A 19839-nucleotide genomic window follows, 5' to 3' on the forward strand; every position below is an offset into this window, starting at 1 on the left:
CACGTCAATCAATTTACTGCAATCCATTAACTGGTCTGTGTTTATGTGCCTGTTTGTTTTGAACAGGAATAGGATGGTACATTTAAAAGCTGTTCTGGAATCTGAGCTAGGAAATGACTTAAAGATGATATTTTGAAATGGCATGCAGAAATTGAGAACAGTTTTTTGAGTTTCGTGTGCCCATCAGCCTTTGCAGGGACACCATCTTTCATGGATTATTTCATTTCATTTCTCACTAGATTCAGATCAACACACAAGCTTGAGAATAATCACCACAACCTGCTAGCTGTCTGTGATCTTTGTCCACAATCAGACCTCAGGTTGATGCACTGCATTGAAGAGGCTGTCCTTTAGTACAGTCTGTTAATGCCATGTGAATGTCGAAGGAAAGGAAAAGCTTAAAGTAATGATCAAACCTAATTTGATCATCTCTCCAGCCACCACAACTGAATTCCTCTCAATAGTAATTCACAACATGTTCCTGGCAAACCCATAATGATAACAATGTTGAAACTTCTTTTCCTTCTGGTGGAAAAGGTGAGAAGAAGACTAAATAGAGCTATACAGAATTCTGTGCAGTTAATGTTAGAGCAAGCAGAACAAACTGTTTCCTGTTGCTAATAGTTACAGATTTATCTTAATGGAGCAAAGGGAGAATATGGATATAATTTTTTTCTCTCTCACAAAGACTCTAGAAGATGTACTTCTTGAAAGGGGCCATGCAAAGGATTCTAGCACAAAGAGTACAAATGAAGATAACTCATTCCCAAGTTACCAGGGAAAGGATTAAGTCAGACAACTCCTTTAAGGTAAAGGTCAGCAAGATGGCTGGAATTCCCTCCATCTGTGCTGCACCATTTTATGAGGTTCCAACTATCTAAAGCTATCAGGCAGCTGGAATGATAAGCAGAAGCCAGTATGGTATCCAGTGTTTCTCCTTTTGAGCAGATGAGAGAGATTTTTTTTGTCAACATATGAGTGGTTCAGATAAGCTTAGCCAGAAGCAGTCACTGCATTCTTGTGTAAAGTGAGCACATATTCTTCTCAATTTGCAACATTGATTACAATTGCCCAAGATGTCTTTAACTCATTCTGCTGCTATATAATCACAGCATTGTTAAATAGATAGAAGAAACAGAACTGTAGGATGAAGAGAAATAAATAAATGGTAGTGGTGATCTGAAGTAAAAGCAGCAGAAATTTCTGAAATTTCATGGCAAGATGATCAACACTGGGAAAAGTATGTAAGTATTTTGGATGAGCTGTTGACATGATCGGAGTTAAATTCTTTCTTTATTATATTTATATTCCTAGCTGTTGGATACAAGTATTAATGTTAGAGGAAACATTTTTCAAAAAAGCTAGGTACATGCTTCTTTTCTCTTTATTACAGTGATAGGATATTTAAGAAAGCTTACAGGATGTTGGGCTTCATTAATAGGGGGATTGAGTTCAAGTGTCAAGAGGTCAAGTTTCAACTCTACAAATCGCTGGTGAGACTACACTTAAAGTATTGTGTTCAGTTCTGGTCACCCACTTATAGGAAGGATGTGGAAGCTATGGAGAGGGTACAGAGGAGATTTACCAGGATGTTACCTGGATTGGAAAATAAGTCTTAAGAGGCAAGGTTAGCAGAGCTGGGACTCTTTGGAGTGTCGAAGGATGAGGAGACATAATAGATGTCTACAAGATTGTGGGAAGCATAGATAGGGTGGACAGCCAAAACCTGTTTCCTAGGGAAGGAATAGCAAACACCAGAGTACATATGTACAAAGCGAATGGAGGGAAGTTTAGGGGAGACGTCAGGGGTAAGTTTTATACATTGAGAGTTGTGGGTGCCTGGAGTGCCAGGGATGATAGTGGAGGCTGAAGCATTAGGGCCATCTAAGAGATTCTTAGACAGGCACATGGAAGGAAGTAAAAAAGCGGGCTACAGGGTAGGGAGGGTTTAGTTTTTTTAAGGTATATATGGGCCTGTACTGTGCTGAATTGTTCTATATTTTATGTTCTATTTTCTGAAATGTCCTTAATTAGACTTGAGTAAAAATATAATTGTGGGTAGTGTGGAGTTAACAATTTAGTTGGACATATCTTTTGAGGTGGCATCACATGAACTTATAATGCCATACAAAATGGATAGAGCTTCTTTGACCCATCCAGCAAGTCCCTACAAATTTGGTGCATACCTATACTAATCTCATTTACCAGCACTTAATCAATCCTATGCCTTGGTGATTCAAATGCTTGCTAAGAATCTTTATAAATGCTTTGAGAGTACCTGCAGTTCATTCCCAATTCCAATCACCTTCTGGATGAAAAAAAAGTTCCTTTGATATCCTCTAAACCCCTGAAGCTATGCCTTCCAGTTTTAGATATCTCTGGTCTCAGGAAAGGTTTGGTAATATCTACCCTATCTATGCCCCTCTTAATTTTACATACTTCTATCTGGACAACTCCCCCCCGGACCTTCTCCACCTCCACCACTCCAAGGAAACAAACCCAGCCTAACCAGTTAGTTCTCATATCTGAAGTATTCAATTTTTGGGACCATCCTGGTGAATCTCCTCTCCTGATCTCCAGGTTTTAAACCATATTCTTGGCATTATTTGCAAAATGTCTATCATTCCTGAGCCCACAGCTATCAAAACTTTTCTTGCCTGATTGGATAAATATTTGCTTATCCCTTCAGTCTATAGAATGCAATAAACCCAAGTGTTCAAAGAATGTTTCTTAAAACCTATTTGCCCTTGACTTCTCTCTTAAATAGTGGCCAATCCTCAATGATTGGCATTCCCAATGTGCAATAGATGATCAACAGGCTTTCTATTATGGCCAATGGGAGTTGATTCAACACAAAACACTGACAGAGATAGGGTTCTTAGCAGTCCGTCAAATGCCATATGCAGAGCTAAAACCCACTGTTACTTTTATTGAATGTTAAAATCTTCAGCAATTAATAAGCAGAAGGTATGGTGTGGGGTATAATAAAAAAAGGAAGTGTCATTGCAACTATAATTAAGGAGTTTTTCATTGCTGCAGTAAGGAGGAAAGTTGCTGTGGAAGGCTTATCAATTGAGGGCATATGGTTAGAGCTTAGAAACCAAAAGGGTATGATCACTTTGCTAGGGATGCCTTATATCTTCAAACAGCTAGCAGGAGATAGGGACAGATATGTAGACAAATCACAGAAGAGCAAAAGTGGAAGAGTTACAGTAGAAGAGGATCTCAACTTTCCCAATATTAACTGCGATTACTTCAGCGTGAAAGGCTTTTTTTTGTGATTGGAAGCTAATGACCAGTGGTTTGCCACAGGAATTGGGATCCTTATTCATTGTTATATACATTCAGAATTTGAATGTGGGGGCATGGTCATGCAGAGGATCTGAGCAGACTTGCTCCGAAAGAGCTCTCCAGGAAAAGCATTTAAAAAATGGTTTGAAAGCTAAAAAAATCAGAATTTCATTGTCAAAAGTGGTTAAAATTAGTACTAAGTGTCCAAGGCAACCAAAAATGAAAACTGAAGAACCAGCAGCTCAGCCAGAAACATTGAGTGAAAGCCTGATGAGGAGTGCCCTGGGACTGGCTAAGCCCGGCATAGCTGGCGAGTCGGCCCAAGTTATAGCCAATATTTTGAACAAGATGGAAACTTTGTGCACTCGCTTTACAAGCATTGAATCAGTGATAAGAGGCATATTAGTATTGATAATGAAAATTAAAGAAAGTGTAGATTACTTAAATGAACGAATGACGCAAGTGGAGGCAGAGCTGGACAAAACAAAAGACAGGCTAAAGACTAGAAGGAAAACCAAAAACATGGGACACAAACAGAAAGGGTCTGGTGGACAAGATCAATTATATGGAAAATTTTAGCAGATGTAATAATATAAGAATCATTGAACTGAGAGAAGGAATCGAGGTGAAAGACCTGGTGAGCTTCTTTGAAACATGGATCCCACAAATGCTGGAGCAAAACAAGTGAAATCCAAAGCTACAAATTGCAAGGGCTCACTAGACGCTTAGACTCAGAAGAACCGGCGAACAGCGACGACAGCCAGTCCTGGCAGGATGTGATCTTGTATGCGAATAGTCAAAAATTAACAAAGGTCCATTGATGGTGGACAATGAAAAAGTAATGTTATTACAGGACTTTAGCCCTGCCTTGGTCAACCAAAGAATTTGAGAGATAAAGAGACAACTGCAATCTAAAAACTTAAAATACTCAATGACTTACCCAGCAAGGTCATTGAAGAATTTTCAAGAATAAGGAATGAGTGAAAGAATTTTTACAAAAGCTATGAAAAGATTAAAGCTGCCAGATAAGAAGATTGAAAAGACCATTTTAAAATGGGACTAATTGAAATATATATTTTTCCAATCTTGCAGTATTGAACAATCTTATTTTTACTGTTTAAAAAAATATCACTGTAATATACATGGAGAACTCTGGAAAGAAAGGAAAGTGGAGAGTGTGGGACTCCAATCTAAGGGAGAAAATGGCACTGGGAGAGGAGCAGTTTTAAAAAATGGCACTAAAGGGAGGGGTTATTCTTCTTCGGAAAATTCTGTGGCCTTTTTCGTGGGCTTCTGAGTTTTACTGCTTACATCACCGTCAGAGCTAGGGATGTGTGTGTATTTTTAAAGGGGAAATGTGTATATTTCTTAAAAGGGAAATGTTACTTAAATGCTCATTAAAAGGGAAATGCTGCAGTATTATTTAAGAAGTCATAAAGATTTTAATGTTATACAATATTAGTTTGAAAAATGGTATGGATGAAACATTAACAGTTATTATCCTTAATATTAATGAATTAAGCAAGTCAGTGAAAAGGAAAGGGATCTGGCATACTTAAAGAAATTAAAAATATATATAATCTTTCTGCAGGAAATGCATCTTACTAAATTGGAACATGATAAATTGAAAATAGGATGGCTTGGACAAATAACAAGAGCAAAGAGGAGTTGTGATTCTAATTAATAAAAAATACACCATTATTAATAGAAGGCATATCGGTTGACCTGTCAACTATGTAATGACACATAGTAAAATTTATGGGGAAGCATGGACACATGAATATCTATGCCCAAATTATGACGATGAAGCTTTTATGAAGGATATCGTCTTAAAAACATCAGAGGGAAGACAAAATATATTGGTTGGAGGAGATTTTCACTTTTGCTTGGACGCAATATTAGATAAATCTGCATGAACAGTAACGAAGGTGAAAGTGGCAAAAACCATAATTTCATGTATGAAGGTTCTAAATCTTTTTGATATATGGAGGAAATTAAATCCCACAGAGAGACTATCCCTTTTACTCAAGGGTACCCAATTCATATACAAGGATTAATTTATTTTTAATGTCTGCCCAGTTAAAAAGTAGAGTGATAAAAACAGAGTACCCAGCAAGCTTTTATCAGACTACTCACCACTAACATGAACTATTGCAATAATGGAAAAGCAAGAACATGTATACAGATGGCATCTCAATGCCATATTACTGAAAAGAACAGACTTCTGTGAGTTTATTAAGAGACAGATGGAAATATTTTGTAAAGCATATCAGCCATGTACTAATAATACCTTTTTGATATGGGACTCACTCAAAGCCTACCTGAGTGGACAAATTACATCTATACAAAAAAATCTTGAGAGAGAATATATGGCAAAAGTAAACAGTTTCAAGAAAGATATTACAGAATTAGAAAAAAAAATCTAAAGAATAGAACTACAAGAAGAATGCAGACTACTGGAGAATAAAAAGCTAAGATACAATACTTTACAAACATATAGAACAGCAAAAGCTATATTAAAAACTAAACAAAATATTAAGAGTTAGACTAACAGGTACATAAAGTCTTATCTTGGCAACTTAAAACAGAGGAATCATCAAGAATAATAAATGCTATTAAAATAGAGACAGATATTCTAACATATAAACAAAAGGAAATCAATGATATCTTTAGACAATATTATATGAAGTTATACAAATCAGAATTACTAGGAGACCAGAATGAAATGGAAGATTTTCTATCGAATGTTGAACTTCCAAAATTAGAAGAGAGAAAAAAGATAGAACTAGACATCCCCTTTACAAGAGAAGAAACTGAAAAAGTCATTCATACCCTACAGGCTAATAAATCACTGGGCAGGATGGATTCCCTCATGAGTTTTACAGAAAATTCAAAGAATTACTAATGCCCCTATTAAAGAATGTTCTGGATCAAGTAGGAGAGAGACAGACCCTCCCGAAATCATTCTCAAATGTTATTATTATAGTACTACCAAGAAAAAAGGAATCCATTAAAAACTTCATCATATAGAGCAACTTGACTGTTAAATGTTGATTATAAGTGTTGGCTAATATCTACCAAAACTGATACATACAGATTGTGGTGGTACACCACTGGCCTACTGCAGGGTGCAACCTCTGTACCTCCAGAAGAGCATGGGGACAAGACAACACCTGGCCGGCTGTCAATCAGCTGACCTGAATGGACCAAGCCCCACCCAGTCAGGTGTCAATTACCCTCCTGAGCCGGCCCTTCAAAGTCACTCTCAGAGTTTACAGCAGTACAGTCTCACAGCTGGCTCCGTGGAAGTTTACGTCAAATAAAGCCTGTCGTACAGTCTGTTGGTTTTGTGTGTTTGCTTCTGACCGACAGCACACCACACAGATCAGGCAGGATTTGTTGAAGGAAGAAATTCCTCAAATAGACTATAAATATATATATGGCAAAATTCGAATTGAATCCAAGTATTACAGTCTCCCTGGATGCGGAAAAAGCATTCGAGCATTTGGAATGGTCCTTTCTATTTAAAACACTGGAAAAATTTGGCATAGGCAGAACATTTATAAACTGGATAAAAACTTTATATCGTAAACCACAAGTTAAAATTATAACCAATAGCCAGATGTCAGTGGTGTTTCCCTTGAGTAGATTGAGTAGACAGGGATTCCCCCTGTCCCCAGCACTTTTTTTTCTAGTGATTGAACCACTAGCAGAGATAATGAGAGGGAATCCAGATAGAAAGGGCTTCAAAGTTGGACAAGAAGAGCAGAAGATTAGTCTATTTGCTGAAGACATGCTTTTTGTGCTATCAGACCCAGTTAAATCTTTGGAAAAATTCAAGGAACATTATAAATAAATGGAAGAGTGTCTGGCTATAAAAAAAATATGGAAAAATGCGAGATAATGCCATTTAGAATGTGAAAGGTATCAGAAAGGAAGTAAATTTAAATGGAAGACAGATGGAATAAAATATCTTGGAATAACAACTGACAATAATCCACAGAATCTGTATGAACTAAATTATGTTCCTCTTTTTGGGAAGATAGAAAAAGACCTGCAGAAATGAAGGGATTTACTCATTACTTTAGTGGGAAGGGTTAATTCCATCAAAATGAAAGTAATGCCAAGACTACAATTGCTACCAAGAGTACAATATCTTTTTCAATTGCTGCCTATTCTGTTACCTAAAAATTTCTTTAAATTATTAAATAATTATCTTGGACAATTCCTATGGAATAACAAGGTACCAAGAATTGCATTGAAAAAAACTAACATGGGACTACGGCTTGGAGGGTTTAGACTTCCAGATTTAAAAAATACTACCTAGTTGCACAGGCTAGATTTCTTGCAGCCTTCTTTGTGGAAGACAGCCCCTCCCCTCAGATTCAAATGAGAATTTACTCAATGGAGGAGGGGGAAGCAAAGAATTTTATCTATAAATGAAGTATCAAATCACTAAAAAAAAAGACTGAATATCCCATGCTAATACATGTGGTCAGAACATTGCAGGAAATTAATTAATGTATAGGGGAAAAAAAGTAGGTATATCAATAAAGGCTTTACTGTCTAAAAATGTGTTATTCCCTATGAACATAAGCAATAGAATATTGAATTTGTGGTATGACAAAGGAATAAGATATATTAAAGACTGTTACACAAAAGGAAGATTTTTGTCCTTCGAACAACTAAAACATAAATACGGAGTGGCCAATGGGATCTTCTATTGTTTTCTCCAGCTAAGAGAAAGATGGGGACCAATGTTGACATACATGATATCAATTATAATTACAAAATATGGACCAATTCAGTATAATTTTCTGCACCAACTAAACAGATCAAAAGCATTGAAGGTGGTTCATAGAGATTCAACAGGCTAATTCCTGGGATGAGAGGCTGGTAATATTAAGAGAGGCTTGAGAATCTGTGTCTGTATTCCTTGGAGTTTAGAAGGATGATATAAGATCCTAAAGGGGCTAGACAGAGTTGATGTTGAGATATTTTAATGAGTGGGAAAGTCTCAATCAAAGGGGACATTGTTACAAAATAAAGGGGCGGGATTTAACACTGAGGTGCTCTCAGAGAATACTGAATCTTTGCAATTTTCTGTTCCTAAGATTTAGTGTGTGGGGAGCAGATAATTTGATGTATTTAGGGCAAAGAGAGATATAGGTGTTGAAAGGTCAGGGGAGCAAAGCTGTAATTGGGTCACAGTTTGGCCATGATTCTATAAAGCAGCAGAACAAGCATTCTATGGGATCATGATTTTCTGTTCCCAATATAATTCCATTGTTTGGACAAACTTTTCACTTTCCACACAGGTTCCATTCTCCAACTAAAGCTGACTGACAGAAGGAAGACCAACTATTGATCTCCTTAAATCTTTGGACTTGGTTCTGGTTAATGTTCAATGTAACTTGTTGGAAGAGTAAATTGAACTGAAAGAGTAAATGAGGGTGCATTATCATGTCATCCAGGAAAAGGCAATTATTACTTGCCTGGTGTTCAGTTTTTAAAGATCTTTCAGCCTTAATAGAGAGCGATGCTAATTCTGTTTTCCTTCTTGTGTATTGATGTCAGTGAATCAATAAACTGTCTGACAGACACTGCAGATCCCTGGAAAATATTAGTGGGTACAAGCATGTTATTATCAGAGTAATGCTTGGGGGATGCATAAGGATCACAGGTTCTTAGGCCTGAGCTTTCAAGTGAGTTTTCCACCCTGATGGATCAGAATTTGCCCAGTTTATCCTTTCCCAGATCAATATTGGGATTGAAAAGAATAGAAAATCACCATTCAGCAAGAAATTAAAATCCAGGATCAGAAAGACAGACCTGTTACATTAGAAATAAAGGTTATTTTAAAAGGCAACATGTCTTTGTCCAGAGTGAAACCACCGTATCAAGTGTCTGGCCACACCTCAAAGGCACTATGAGTAACCTAAAAATGACAAAACACATCTTTGTGCAAAGTTGAAAGCAAGAGGTTGATTATACTTGACTCCAGAATATTTTTTCATTGATACAAGTGCAATGATATAAAGGCACACTGCAATTGTAGAATTTTTAATGCTTCCTTTTACTTTAGAAAAGCAATTAGATTCTGTTGGGTTAGTTCCTGCGCCACGATCAACTCTGCGGTTTGTGTCCACTCCAGTGTTATGTTAGCCACAACAACCAAAGAAAACCATATTTAACAGCACACAGTGTTCTGGGATAGTTAAAAAAAAAGGCATCAAGCTATGATTATCTGCCACAACTTATGTTCATATTATTTGCCCGGAATGTTATCACAACCTCTTTTGTTAAATTATGATTTTACCTCACAACCTTACCAGATTTTGCTTCACTTTTTTGTGTAGCAATAAAGAAAATGTTGTTGCTTGTAAATATGCCCCCTCCCATACCATCAAACTTGTAAGAATTATCATCCAGACTTATCTTGAGTCTGCACAGCAAGTGTTCCATATTAATAAGCAATGTATACTCAATGTCTACATCAAAAAGAAATCAGTGTCTTTATAATAGCAGGATCTTAGCTGGTTCATTTTGTAGAGTCCCAGTGGTTTTCACTGCATTTGCTTTGACATTATTAAACTCTGTCTGTTTCACTAATAGTCATTCTAATTACAACATATGCATGGCAGAAAAGTTTGCTCTGTGGGTCGAATAGTATTAACAATCATTGCATGTTGCTCCTGGGCTACTGTTTCATCAGTAGGACAGTTGTAGCATCTTCTGAATAAGACTGCTGTAATTATGCAGAATCAATAAGATTTTGTTTTGTTTTTGCCTTTGTTGTTTCCTTGATATGGCCCGAAGGATGCTGCAGGCAAGGTGCTGGACCGTTGGGCAATCATGTCCCGGGAAGAGGAGATCATTACCCTCCAGCAGTTTCTGAGATTCGGAGAAACCAAATCCATTGTGGAGCTGATGGCCATTCAAGAGAAAGAAGGGCAGGCTGTGGCAGTGCCAACTTCCAAAGCAGATTCCGACATCAGGACTTTTATCGAAAGCAACAATCAGACACGGAGCCCCAGCCTCCTCGCACATCTAGAAAACAGCAACCCTTCCAGCATCCATCACTTTGAAAACATCCCCAATAGCTTGGCCTTCCTACTTCCATTCCAGTACATAAATCCTGTATCTGCTCCCCTACTTGGTCTCCCTCCCAATGGAGTCATGCTAGAACAGCCAAGCCTGAGACTGCGGGAACCTAACCTCCCGCTCCAGAATGAACGGGTAGAGAGCAGCGAATCTGACATCTCTGTTTCACCTTTTCGAAGTGATCAATCAGGCAGCAGAAATGCACTCAGCAGCATCATTAATATTGAACCCAAAAATGAGCAGAAGTGCATATCCCCCATTCACACTCCAGTTCCTGCAAATGACCTGGTTAAATCTGACCACTCAAAAACCAGCATTCTGAATGCAAAGATTCAGAGGATGCGAAGGAACGGGTTGACCCCAAGGAAGGGCCGAGTGGTGTGCAATGCCTGTGGGAAGACCTTTTATGACAAAGGCACGCTTAAGATCCACTACAATGCTGTGCATCTGAAGATCAAGCACAGGTGCACAATTGAAGGCTGCAACATGGTCTTTAGTTCCCTACGAAGCCGTAATCGACATAGTGCCAATCCCAACCCCCGCCTGCACATGCCAATGCTGAGGAACAACCGAGATAAGGACCTCATTCGAGCCACATCTGGAGCAGCCACTCCTGTTATATCCAGCATCAAGTCTAATTTGAGTCTCTCATCTCCAGGACGGCCATCCCTAGGATTCAGCTCACCCTCGGTGGATCCAGTTCTTCAAAACCCACTGGTGTTCCCTTCACTAAAAACAGTGCAGCCGGTCCCGCCATTTTACCGGAGCCTGCTCACCTCTGGTGAAATGGTAAGCCCACCAAATTCACTCCCTACCAGTCCCATCATGCCAGTTGTGGCCAGCCTTGAGCAACCTTGTGGCACTGAGCAACACCCGCACACTGTCCAGGAGCTTGCAGCTGAACTGGCCCCCAAAAAGAAGTCGCGCAAATCAAGTATGCCTGTCAAGATAGAAAAGGAAGTGATTGGCACAGCCGACGAGTTTGATGAAGACGATCAGGTCAACGAGAATCATGTGAACAATGACATTCACGATGAGGAAATGAGTAACATTAATGGCCACAAGGGCATGAGCCCCGCCATTCACATTCACAGCAGCAGAAAGGCAGATGATGAGAGGAGCCTTTGTGGGTTTGAGGACAAAAAGATGGGGAGCATTACTTCTGAGGAACATGAGCAAGACCGCGATTTTGAGGACGAATCTGAAGGCTCAGAGTTGAAAATGTGTGATGATGGCACAGAAAATGATGAACAGGCACACGCAGACATGTTTGATAAGGAAGAAATGTCAAGCAGCAAAAATGAAGACAAAGACTGCATATCCCCTCCTCCCCAAGCTATTAAAATAAAGGAGGAGTTCAGTGACCCAACTTATGACATGTTCTATAGCATCAGCCAGTATGGCTTGTATAATGGAGGAGCTGGGAGCATGGCTGCCCTCCAAGAAGGCTTTGCTTCTTCTGTGGGAGATGGCATCCCCCAGAAATACTCACCAGAGAGTGAACTGTGTTCCAGCTCTGATCCCAAGATCTGTTATGTCTGCAAGAAGAGCTTTAAAAGTTCCTACAGTGTGAAGTTACACTACAAGAATGTTCACCTGAAGGAGATGCATGTTTGCACAGTGGAAGGGTGCAATGCAGCCTTCCCATCTCGCAGGAGCAGAGACAGGTATGGTCCTTTCTTATTTATGCCTAAGTACATTTAACTGTATATCACCTTGAGCTGAATCAGAATTATTAAGATAAAATGTTTTCTCTTTGTTTATTTTAAGATTTTCTAACGAAATAGTTGTACTTTTATGTTTAAGATTTTAAAATAAATCGGGAAAACTTTTTTTTAAGAATTTGGGTGTTATCAGGCAGCTTTATATTTTGAAAAGTTCCCTGTGAAACAATGTGACACATGTTTACCTCCACAGCTCCTAATAATTCCTCTTGTACTGAAAAGATGCTGGGAGAAGTAAGGTATTTTATTAGGGAGAGGGTCAGAAATTGAAAGTGAAAACAAAACACTGCAGATGTTGGAAATCTGAAATACAACTGGGGTTCAGGAAACACTCTAGGCCAGGCACATCCATGGAAAGAGAAACAGTTAGTGACAGATTAGTGACTTAATGTGAACATAAAGACATTTCAAATTAGCTTGAAAGGTGACAGTAGAGTTACAAGATTTCCATTAAAAAATCCATCTATTATACCAAATGTCTTCTAAGGACGATGTTTGCCATCCACACCTGGGCTCTCCATGGATTCCAGACCTTCTGCATTGTGGCTGACTCTTTGCTGCCCTGTAAAATGTCCAAGCAGGCCACTCAGTCGTCAATGAAGTCACCCATCTCTTTCTCTATGAAATCTATTGGTCAATGCTGCTTTTCAAGCAGTGGCAACATTCCAAACTGAATATAATGCAGACCCAGGGAGTGAGAAAGAACAAAATGGAAGCTCTGCATGGACAGAGGATAGGGGAGAGCAAATAATGACCAGGAGGATGGTTTGAGATAGACATAGCACTTCTGTATTTGCCCAGCATTCTGCACAGGGTTGGAAAGGAAAAATAAACAATTACTAGAGCAACTCAGCGGGCTGAGCAACATGGGTGGTGGAAAAAAGAATGGTCAATGTTTTGGGTTGGAACCCTTCATCACAACTGAGATTGGAGATCAAGTTACAGGTTTAGTTAGGTACACTGAGGATTCAAAGACTGAATCGATTTAAATACATTTATTTCCTCCTGTAGACAAAGGAGAGAGAAGTCCTTTGTTGTAACAACATTTTATTTATTAGTTGAATATTTTGCTTTCATTTTTTATGGTTGGCTTTTTCTTCAAATCCCGTTTATTTGCAGTTGCTGTGTCTGCTTTCCATTAATGTTTTCCTAATTTTCTTGGTTTCTCTTTATTTTGAACATCACAAAGTGGAATGAATGGGTTTGAATGAGGAAGAGTAAAGCACCAATCAGCACAGGTGCCCCATCTATCTCTGGGTCATATGTGTCAACCATTGCCATTTCAGTTTGTCTGTGGTTTGTGAGTAGAGTCAAAGTTCAAAAACCATCTATTCCATTATTCAGGGACTTAAATCATTGCTGAACACTAATTATCCAAAACCAGGTTATGCCAGTGAATGCTGACTTGTCATAAACCATTGTCATCGAATACTAACTGACTCCAAACGGTACAGTCAAACATTAACTGGCTCTAAATCATCCCACTAAATGTTTTCTGACCCCACACTATGCCATTGAAAACTGACTGATCCCAAACTGTGCCATTAACCATAAAGCATGACATGAACACTGACCCACTCTAATCCATGCCAATGAACACTGATTCACCCTGAATGATGACTCATTCTATCATTTAAAACTGACTGATCCCAAAGCGTGATGTTGAGAAATAACTGACCCAAAAAAGACTAATTTTGATAACCTTTGATAATAGACACAGGGATATCAATACACAATTAATTGCAGTTTTATGATGATGGTCCAGTTAATGATTTCAAATCAACCACCATTGTTGATTGGCTGGTCATAATAGTATCACAAGGACCTTTTGAAGTCAGCTTGCACACCTTAAAGGGAAATGCATTGTGGTGGAGCAGATGCAGACAACTGATTAGGAGGGACATCTAACTTGGAGATCAATGAGGAGTGGAACATTGTGGGAGATTGTGAAGTCCAAGGTTTTCCAATCCTGCACTGTAGTGCTTGAATGTAGGAGTGATGTCCTGTATCTGAAGGGGGCCTGGAGTCAGCAGAAACAAACAGATTTGGTCAGTGCTAGCACTCAAGTCCCAAGAATCTAGATGTGGCATTGCAAGGTTTAGTGACCTCGTGTGTGGTCAAGGTCAGTGAATGTTTCTTGAATGCCATGTCCCATCAGTTGCTCTACCAGCCTGAGACCTTGCTCACTGCACCAAACCCCCATTTCTCATTTGTCAAGTGTCTCCATCAAATAAGACTCCAATGCTAAATTCATAGACTTCAGCTTAACATCACACATTTGTTTCCACTTGTAGCTTGCATCTAGCACAGTTTATCAATTATTCAATCCTAATAAGATATATCCACCACATAACATACCTACACAATTTCATTCCCTTGTATATTAAACAATTATGTGCAATCAAAGGCAGCTAAAAGGTCAAGTGTATCTATGCATTGCAACAACGTGGACAAGACAGTTGGGCATTAATAAGACACCTCTTATTGTGTCTGTAACCAGTTCAAGTGGACAGTGCCCTGGTGTTTTGATAGAGTGCTAATGTGTGTGCTAGTGATAATCTTGACCACTAGAGGGAGTTGGAACATGAGCTGTTGCAGCATGGGTAGATTCAAAATGGATGAGGTCTTGTCTGTGTGTGTTCTAGCTAATAAATATAGTTGTTTTAAAAGAGTCCAAATTTCTTTATTACAATAGAAGAAACATCACATGGTATGAGGAGTGAGAATCAGTCAGTATCAGCAGAAATAGAAAGTGTAAAGACTCCTGACACTGTAAATTGGACTGGAAAAGTTGACCACGAGTGGAGGTTGTTCAAAAAAAGATTCATGCTGTACCTGCAAGTTATTAGACTTGATAGCAGACCTGATGCATGGAAGATTGCACTACTACTTACTGTGGCAGGACCTCAAGCACTAGAGGTTTTCAATACATTTGTTTTTGCTGAGACAGAAGACCAGAGCAAGTTCGACAAGGTCACCAAAGAAAAATAAAATATTCGAGAGGTACGTGTTTTGCTCATGCATGCAGCTGCAGGCAGAGAGCTTTGATTTTTTTTTGAAACAGACTTGAATTTAAAAGCAAGAACATGCAATTTTGGATCGCTGCAAGATTCAATGATCTATGATAAAATTGTGTTCAGGATTATTGATAAGAAAGTGAGAGAGAGGTTGCTACAAGAGACAGAGCTTACCTTAGCTGGAGCTGTGAAAATATGTCATGCAAGTGAATTAGTTCTGCAGCATGCAAAAAAGTTCAGTGATAGTGCAAAAGCCAGTGAAAATGAAGGCATAGTTGTAGCCACAGTGTTAGGACACACACATAAACAAAAAATGAGATATAGGAAACATCAAAAAGATGGGGAGACATTCAATTGCAAATGATGTGGGACTCAACTTGCACCAAAACAATATGGAAAAGTCTGTAATAAGTGCAAAGGGCAGAATTGCAAAGCAATGTTTTTTAAAAGAGAAACAAAACAGAAGTGAAAGCTTGCACACTGTACACACTATAGAGGAAACTGCTCTCAGTGATTCACTCTTCGTGGGCATGGTAGTACAGAAAGACTATAAGCCAACAGAGACTGAACAGCCAAGCATGAACAGTGAAGCAAATATTCCTTTCAAGCTGGACAAAGTAACAAAAGTCAATTTGATCTGTGAGTGCAACATCAGGGCAATAAAGATAAATCCATACATCCATGCAAATCCTCTAGAGCTCAAAGCCTACAATAGATAGAGCATTGACACAAAAGGTATATGTAAACTCAAAATGAAAGTCAAAGATAAAGAGCACCACCTCAGGTTTGCAGTAGTCCCAGATAGACATGAATCATTGCTAGGTTACAAAGCAACGACGCAGAGTGAAGCACAAAATGAGAGTTCTACAGAGAATGATGTAAATCTTCATATAAATCTGATCACTGAATCTCTTCCCATATCTGACATGAAATCCAAGAAGATCGTAGCTGAAATAGAAAGGAATACAGTTCTACAGAAAGTCATCAAGAATTTGAATGAAGGATGGCTTAGAAGTGAATGCCTGCCATTCTACAACATCAGAGCCAAGTGTTGTTAATAGGCTCCTACTCAGTCAGAGCAGACTTGTCATTCCTCAATCGCTGCAATAAGAGATGCTGAAAAGGGTGCATGAGGGGAACCTTGGAATGGAAAAATGCAAGAGGAGAGACAGAACAGCTGTTTATTGGCCAGTGATAAATGCTGACATTGACAGGATGATTTCAAGCTGTGAGACCTGTTTGAAACATCACGTAAAGCAGACAAAGGAACCCATTATAGAAACTGATGAACCAGCAGAACCATGGCAGAAAGTTGGGACTGCTCTGTTCCACATGGATGGAAAGAATTACTTGCTGGTTATTGGTTATCTATCAGACTATCTGGACATTGATTGCTGCTTGGGTGATCAAATATATGAAATCGATCTTTGTAAGACATGGAATTCCTCAAATTTTCTATTGCGACAATAGACCATGCTACAGCTGTGGAGTATTCTAGAACTTTGCAGAAGAGTATGATTTCCAGCATGAGTCTTCAAGTCCTCTGAATCCACAGTCAAATGGTAAAGCAGAGAAATAAGTTAACATAATTAAACATAACATAATTAAACAGAGGCTCAGATCCATTTCTAGCTCTATTGAGTTACAGAGCTTCTCCACTTGAGCATGGCATGTCACCCACTGAACTTCTGATGGGATGTAGACTACACACCACATTCCCCTACTCTGCAGAAGCAAACAAGAACGTCTAAGAGGTTGAACAGAAACAAAAGCATCTGCAATGGAGAAGAAAAGCAAACTATGACAAGTCAGCAAGAAACATAGGGCCATTGGCATAACATGACACAGTGAGACTCAGAGATTCCAACACTTGGGACAAAAAGGCCACTGTTCTGGAGGAAGTAAATCCAAGATCCTGCACGGTCAGAACAGAGGAGGGTCAGATACTGAGGAGGAATCGAAAGAACCTGCTGAAAACAAAAGAGTCACTGCAGGAACAGACAAGTGGAGGAAACCCACCCTGAACAGCAAAAGTGGAAATATCACCAGTGCTAGACAATAGTGACAATAGTGGACCAGCTGAGTGAACAAAAGCACCCATGTGATCAAAGCACCGGACAGACTGAATCTCTAAAAGAAAATGAACTGCACACTTAAAAGGTTTATGCTGCTGATATTTGTTTACATTTGTGTTGAACTTTAAATTGAAATGAATAATAAACATCTCAAGGAAAGGGGATGCAATGATAGAGTCCTACTGCGATTGTTAGTTATAATCCTGACCACTAGAGGTAGTTGTGACATGAGCTGTTACAGCTTGGGTAGATTCAAAATGGATGTCTCCACGAGGTCATGTCTGTGTGTGCTCTAGCTAATAAATGTAGTTGTTTTAAAAAACCTAAGTTCCTTATTTCAATAAAAGAAACATCACACCTAGTACTTAAATCTCCTCCATGCACCCTGTTTCTCTACACTCTCTTCTGGTTTGCAAATTTTGATGGTGCAAGCATGCACCTCTCACTTCCCTCTGCCCCCCTCATCATAACTTTACCCTTGCCCCTTTTCCATTGCAGATACCGAAGAACTGCATCCTGTCCAGGCATTTGGGGACAACAAGATGGCAGCAGTGCTGAAGTCACATCGTCACTCGATTTCACAGTCTCAGCAACCAGCTCAGATACTGATGCTGTGCATAATTTAGAGGAAGGCAGAGAGGTGGGATCTCCAGGCATGAGTGGCCTGCAGTCATGGCAGGGGACCACGATAGTGCAATTGCCAGCACCCTCAAGGATGCAGAATGATCAGATGACAACTTTGATGGGACTGGTTACTGAAGAAGACTGATAGGTATGCACAATGAAATGCTCGCTGTATTGGCAGGGCTGCCAGAATGCCTGCATTCACTGTGATGTAGCATGAGGAGTTCAGCACCATCTTGGCACAGGGGTTTGCATAGAGCCTGTAGCTGTCCTTTCCATTCAGGAGGTGATGGCCAACTCCATTTGCACATTTGTGGTCCAATTATGATACAGCACCTATGGCCAAGTTTACAGTTTCCACGGCAGCATCCACAGAAAGCATTAAACTGACTGCTGCAGTCTTAGTTTAGGTGGCTACATTCGTGTCTGTGGGTCAAGATGTTTGTAGGGTATCCTACTAATACACTAATTTGTCCTGAAACTAAGACTTGTACTTGGTAAAAGTCTTTGATCACAACACTCCTAATTACTTTCTGACTCATTAAATAATTCTATAGAATTATCAGTATTGGTGTGTGAAAGTTTAACAACCAATTTACATTCTGCAAGCTCCTACCAATTACAAAATCTGTTTTTGAGATGTTTATTGAATGATAAATATTAGCTCCTGAGAGAACAGTTCTGCTCTTCGAAATAGTGTCTTGGGATTTCCTGTGTAAACTTGAGAGAGAATCCAGCTGCTGCTGAAAGTCTTATCTGAATGTGGCACCTCTAACTATGCAGTGCTCCCTCAATATTGTTCCTCCCACTCCCTTAATATTACCCATTCACCCAGGCATCACCTCCTCTGCACTGCTACTTGACAGGATGGCACTGATTCAGTACTGATCTTCCAGATGTCAACACCACAGCTGCATTGTCCATTTGACAGTGGAATATTTCCTCTGTATCGCTGCTCTGATAATATCACTCTCATGCAACACTTTGTACTGCTTCTACAACAGTTCAGTGCACCCTCAGTCTTGCCTTTCCAATTGTGCAGCATGAACTCAGAATTATGGCCCCACCTATACAGCCCACCTTCAGTACTGCCTATCCAATGCTGCAACATTATCTCAGTGCTACTGCCCCAACCGTATAGCGCACCCTCAGTATTGCCCTTCCAACTCTGCAGCATCATCTTAGTATTGCTTCTCCAATAGTACACTTCCTCCATAACTACAAAAATTTTCCAAAATAGATAGTGGGCGGATAGTGGAATAGTTATTGCAACATGCCAGTGGTTTGTTGTATATTATTTCATATGGCAGATGACAATCATTACATTTATATTGCTTGTGCAAGCATCGAATCTCAGTCACGTGCAGGCAGTCCTGGTTGCTCAGTGCTTGTTATGGTGGCTCTGAGCTGTGGAATGGAGGTACCATTCCTACTGCAAGGGGAATGAACATTGCTCTGCTCACAGCCTTTGGCCACACACCAAGTAAGCACTGAGGAACCCTTTCAGTTACCCTGTAGATTGGTAAAGAGACATGCATGCACTCAATAGCACCCTGTATCATGGGAAAAACAGCAATGCCAGTAAGTTTGTGTTGGTCTTCTTGGTCACTACAGGTGAGTAAAGAATGTACCCAGCTTTTCTTGAATAGAGAGGCTTAATGCACCATTTCAAAGGATCCTTTCAGAATAGCAGTATGGATTACTACTGCACAGGACATCCCAGAAGTACTTTGATTATCAGGTTAAAATTCAAGGAATAAGCATGCAAGTCCTCAGTTGTTCTTTCAGAGAGACTTAAAATATGTTCTTTTGACTCAGCCACATTATGGAGCAGATAATCTAGTTATCACATTGGTGTACATAGAGTTGCTTAGTTTGATTACACTGTAAAAAGTAATTGAACATCATAGGGGTTACATAAACTGTAAAGATCTTCAGGATATCCAGATATTGTGAAAGGTGCAGTAGAAATTTAAAATGTTATGCATATTTACTCCAAATTTT

General features: G+C 39.3%; 1 protein-coding gene across 3 annotated transcripts in view; it reads left to right on the forward strand.

The window, feature by feature from the left end:
• Window positions 1–1143: 1143 nt before the first annotated feature.
• bnc2 (basonuclin zinc finger protein 2) overlaps window positions 1144–19839 on the forward strand; it is a 105393-nt gene continuing 86697 nt past the window's right edge. For 2 of the 3 annotated variants that reach the window (XM_069924419.1, XM_069924428.1), the window contains exons 1-2: window positions 1144–1244; window positions 10111–12062. In XM_069924419.1, the coding sequence (XP_069780520.1) occupies window positions 10147–12062 (1916 nt within the window). In that variant the 5' untranslated portion in view covers window positions 1144–1244; window positions 10111–10146. Of the gene's footprint in view, window positions 1245–10110; window positions 12063–17709; window positions 17984–19839 lie in introns of all 3 variants that reach the window. The other variant, XM_069924439.1, reaches the window with a different exon arrangement.

The sequence above is a fragment of the Narcine bancroftii genome, chromosome 1, assembly GCF_036971445.1.
Source record: "Narcine bancroftii isolate sNarBan1 chromosome 1, sNarBan1.hap1, whole genome shotgun sequence".
NCBI lineage: Eukaryota > Metazoa > Chordata > Chondrichthyes > Torpediniformes > Narcinidae > Narcine > Narcine bancroftii.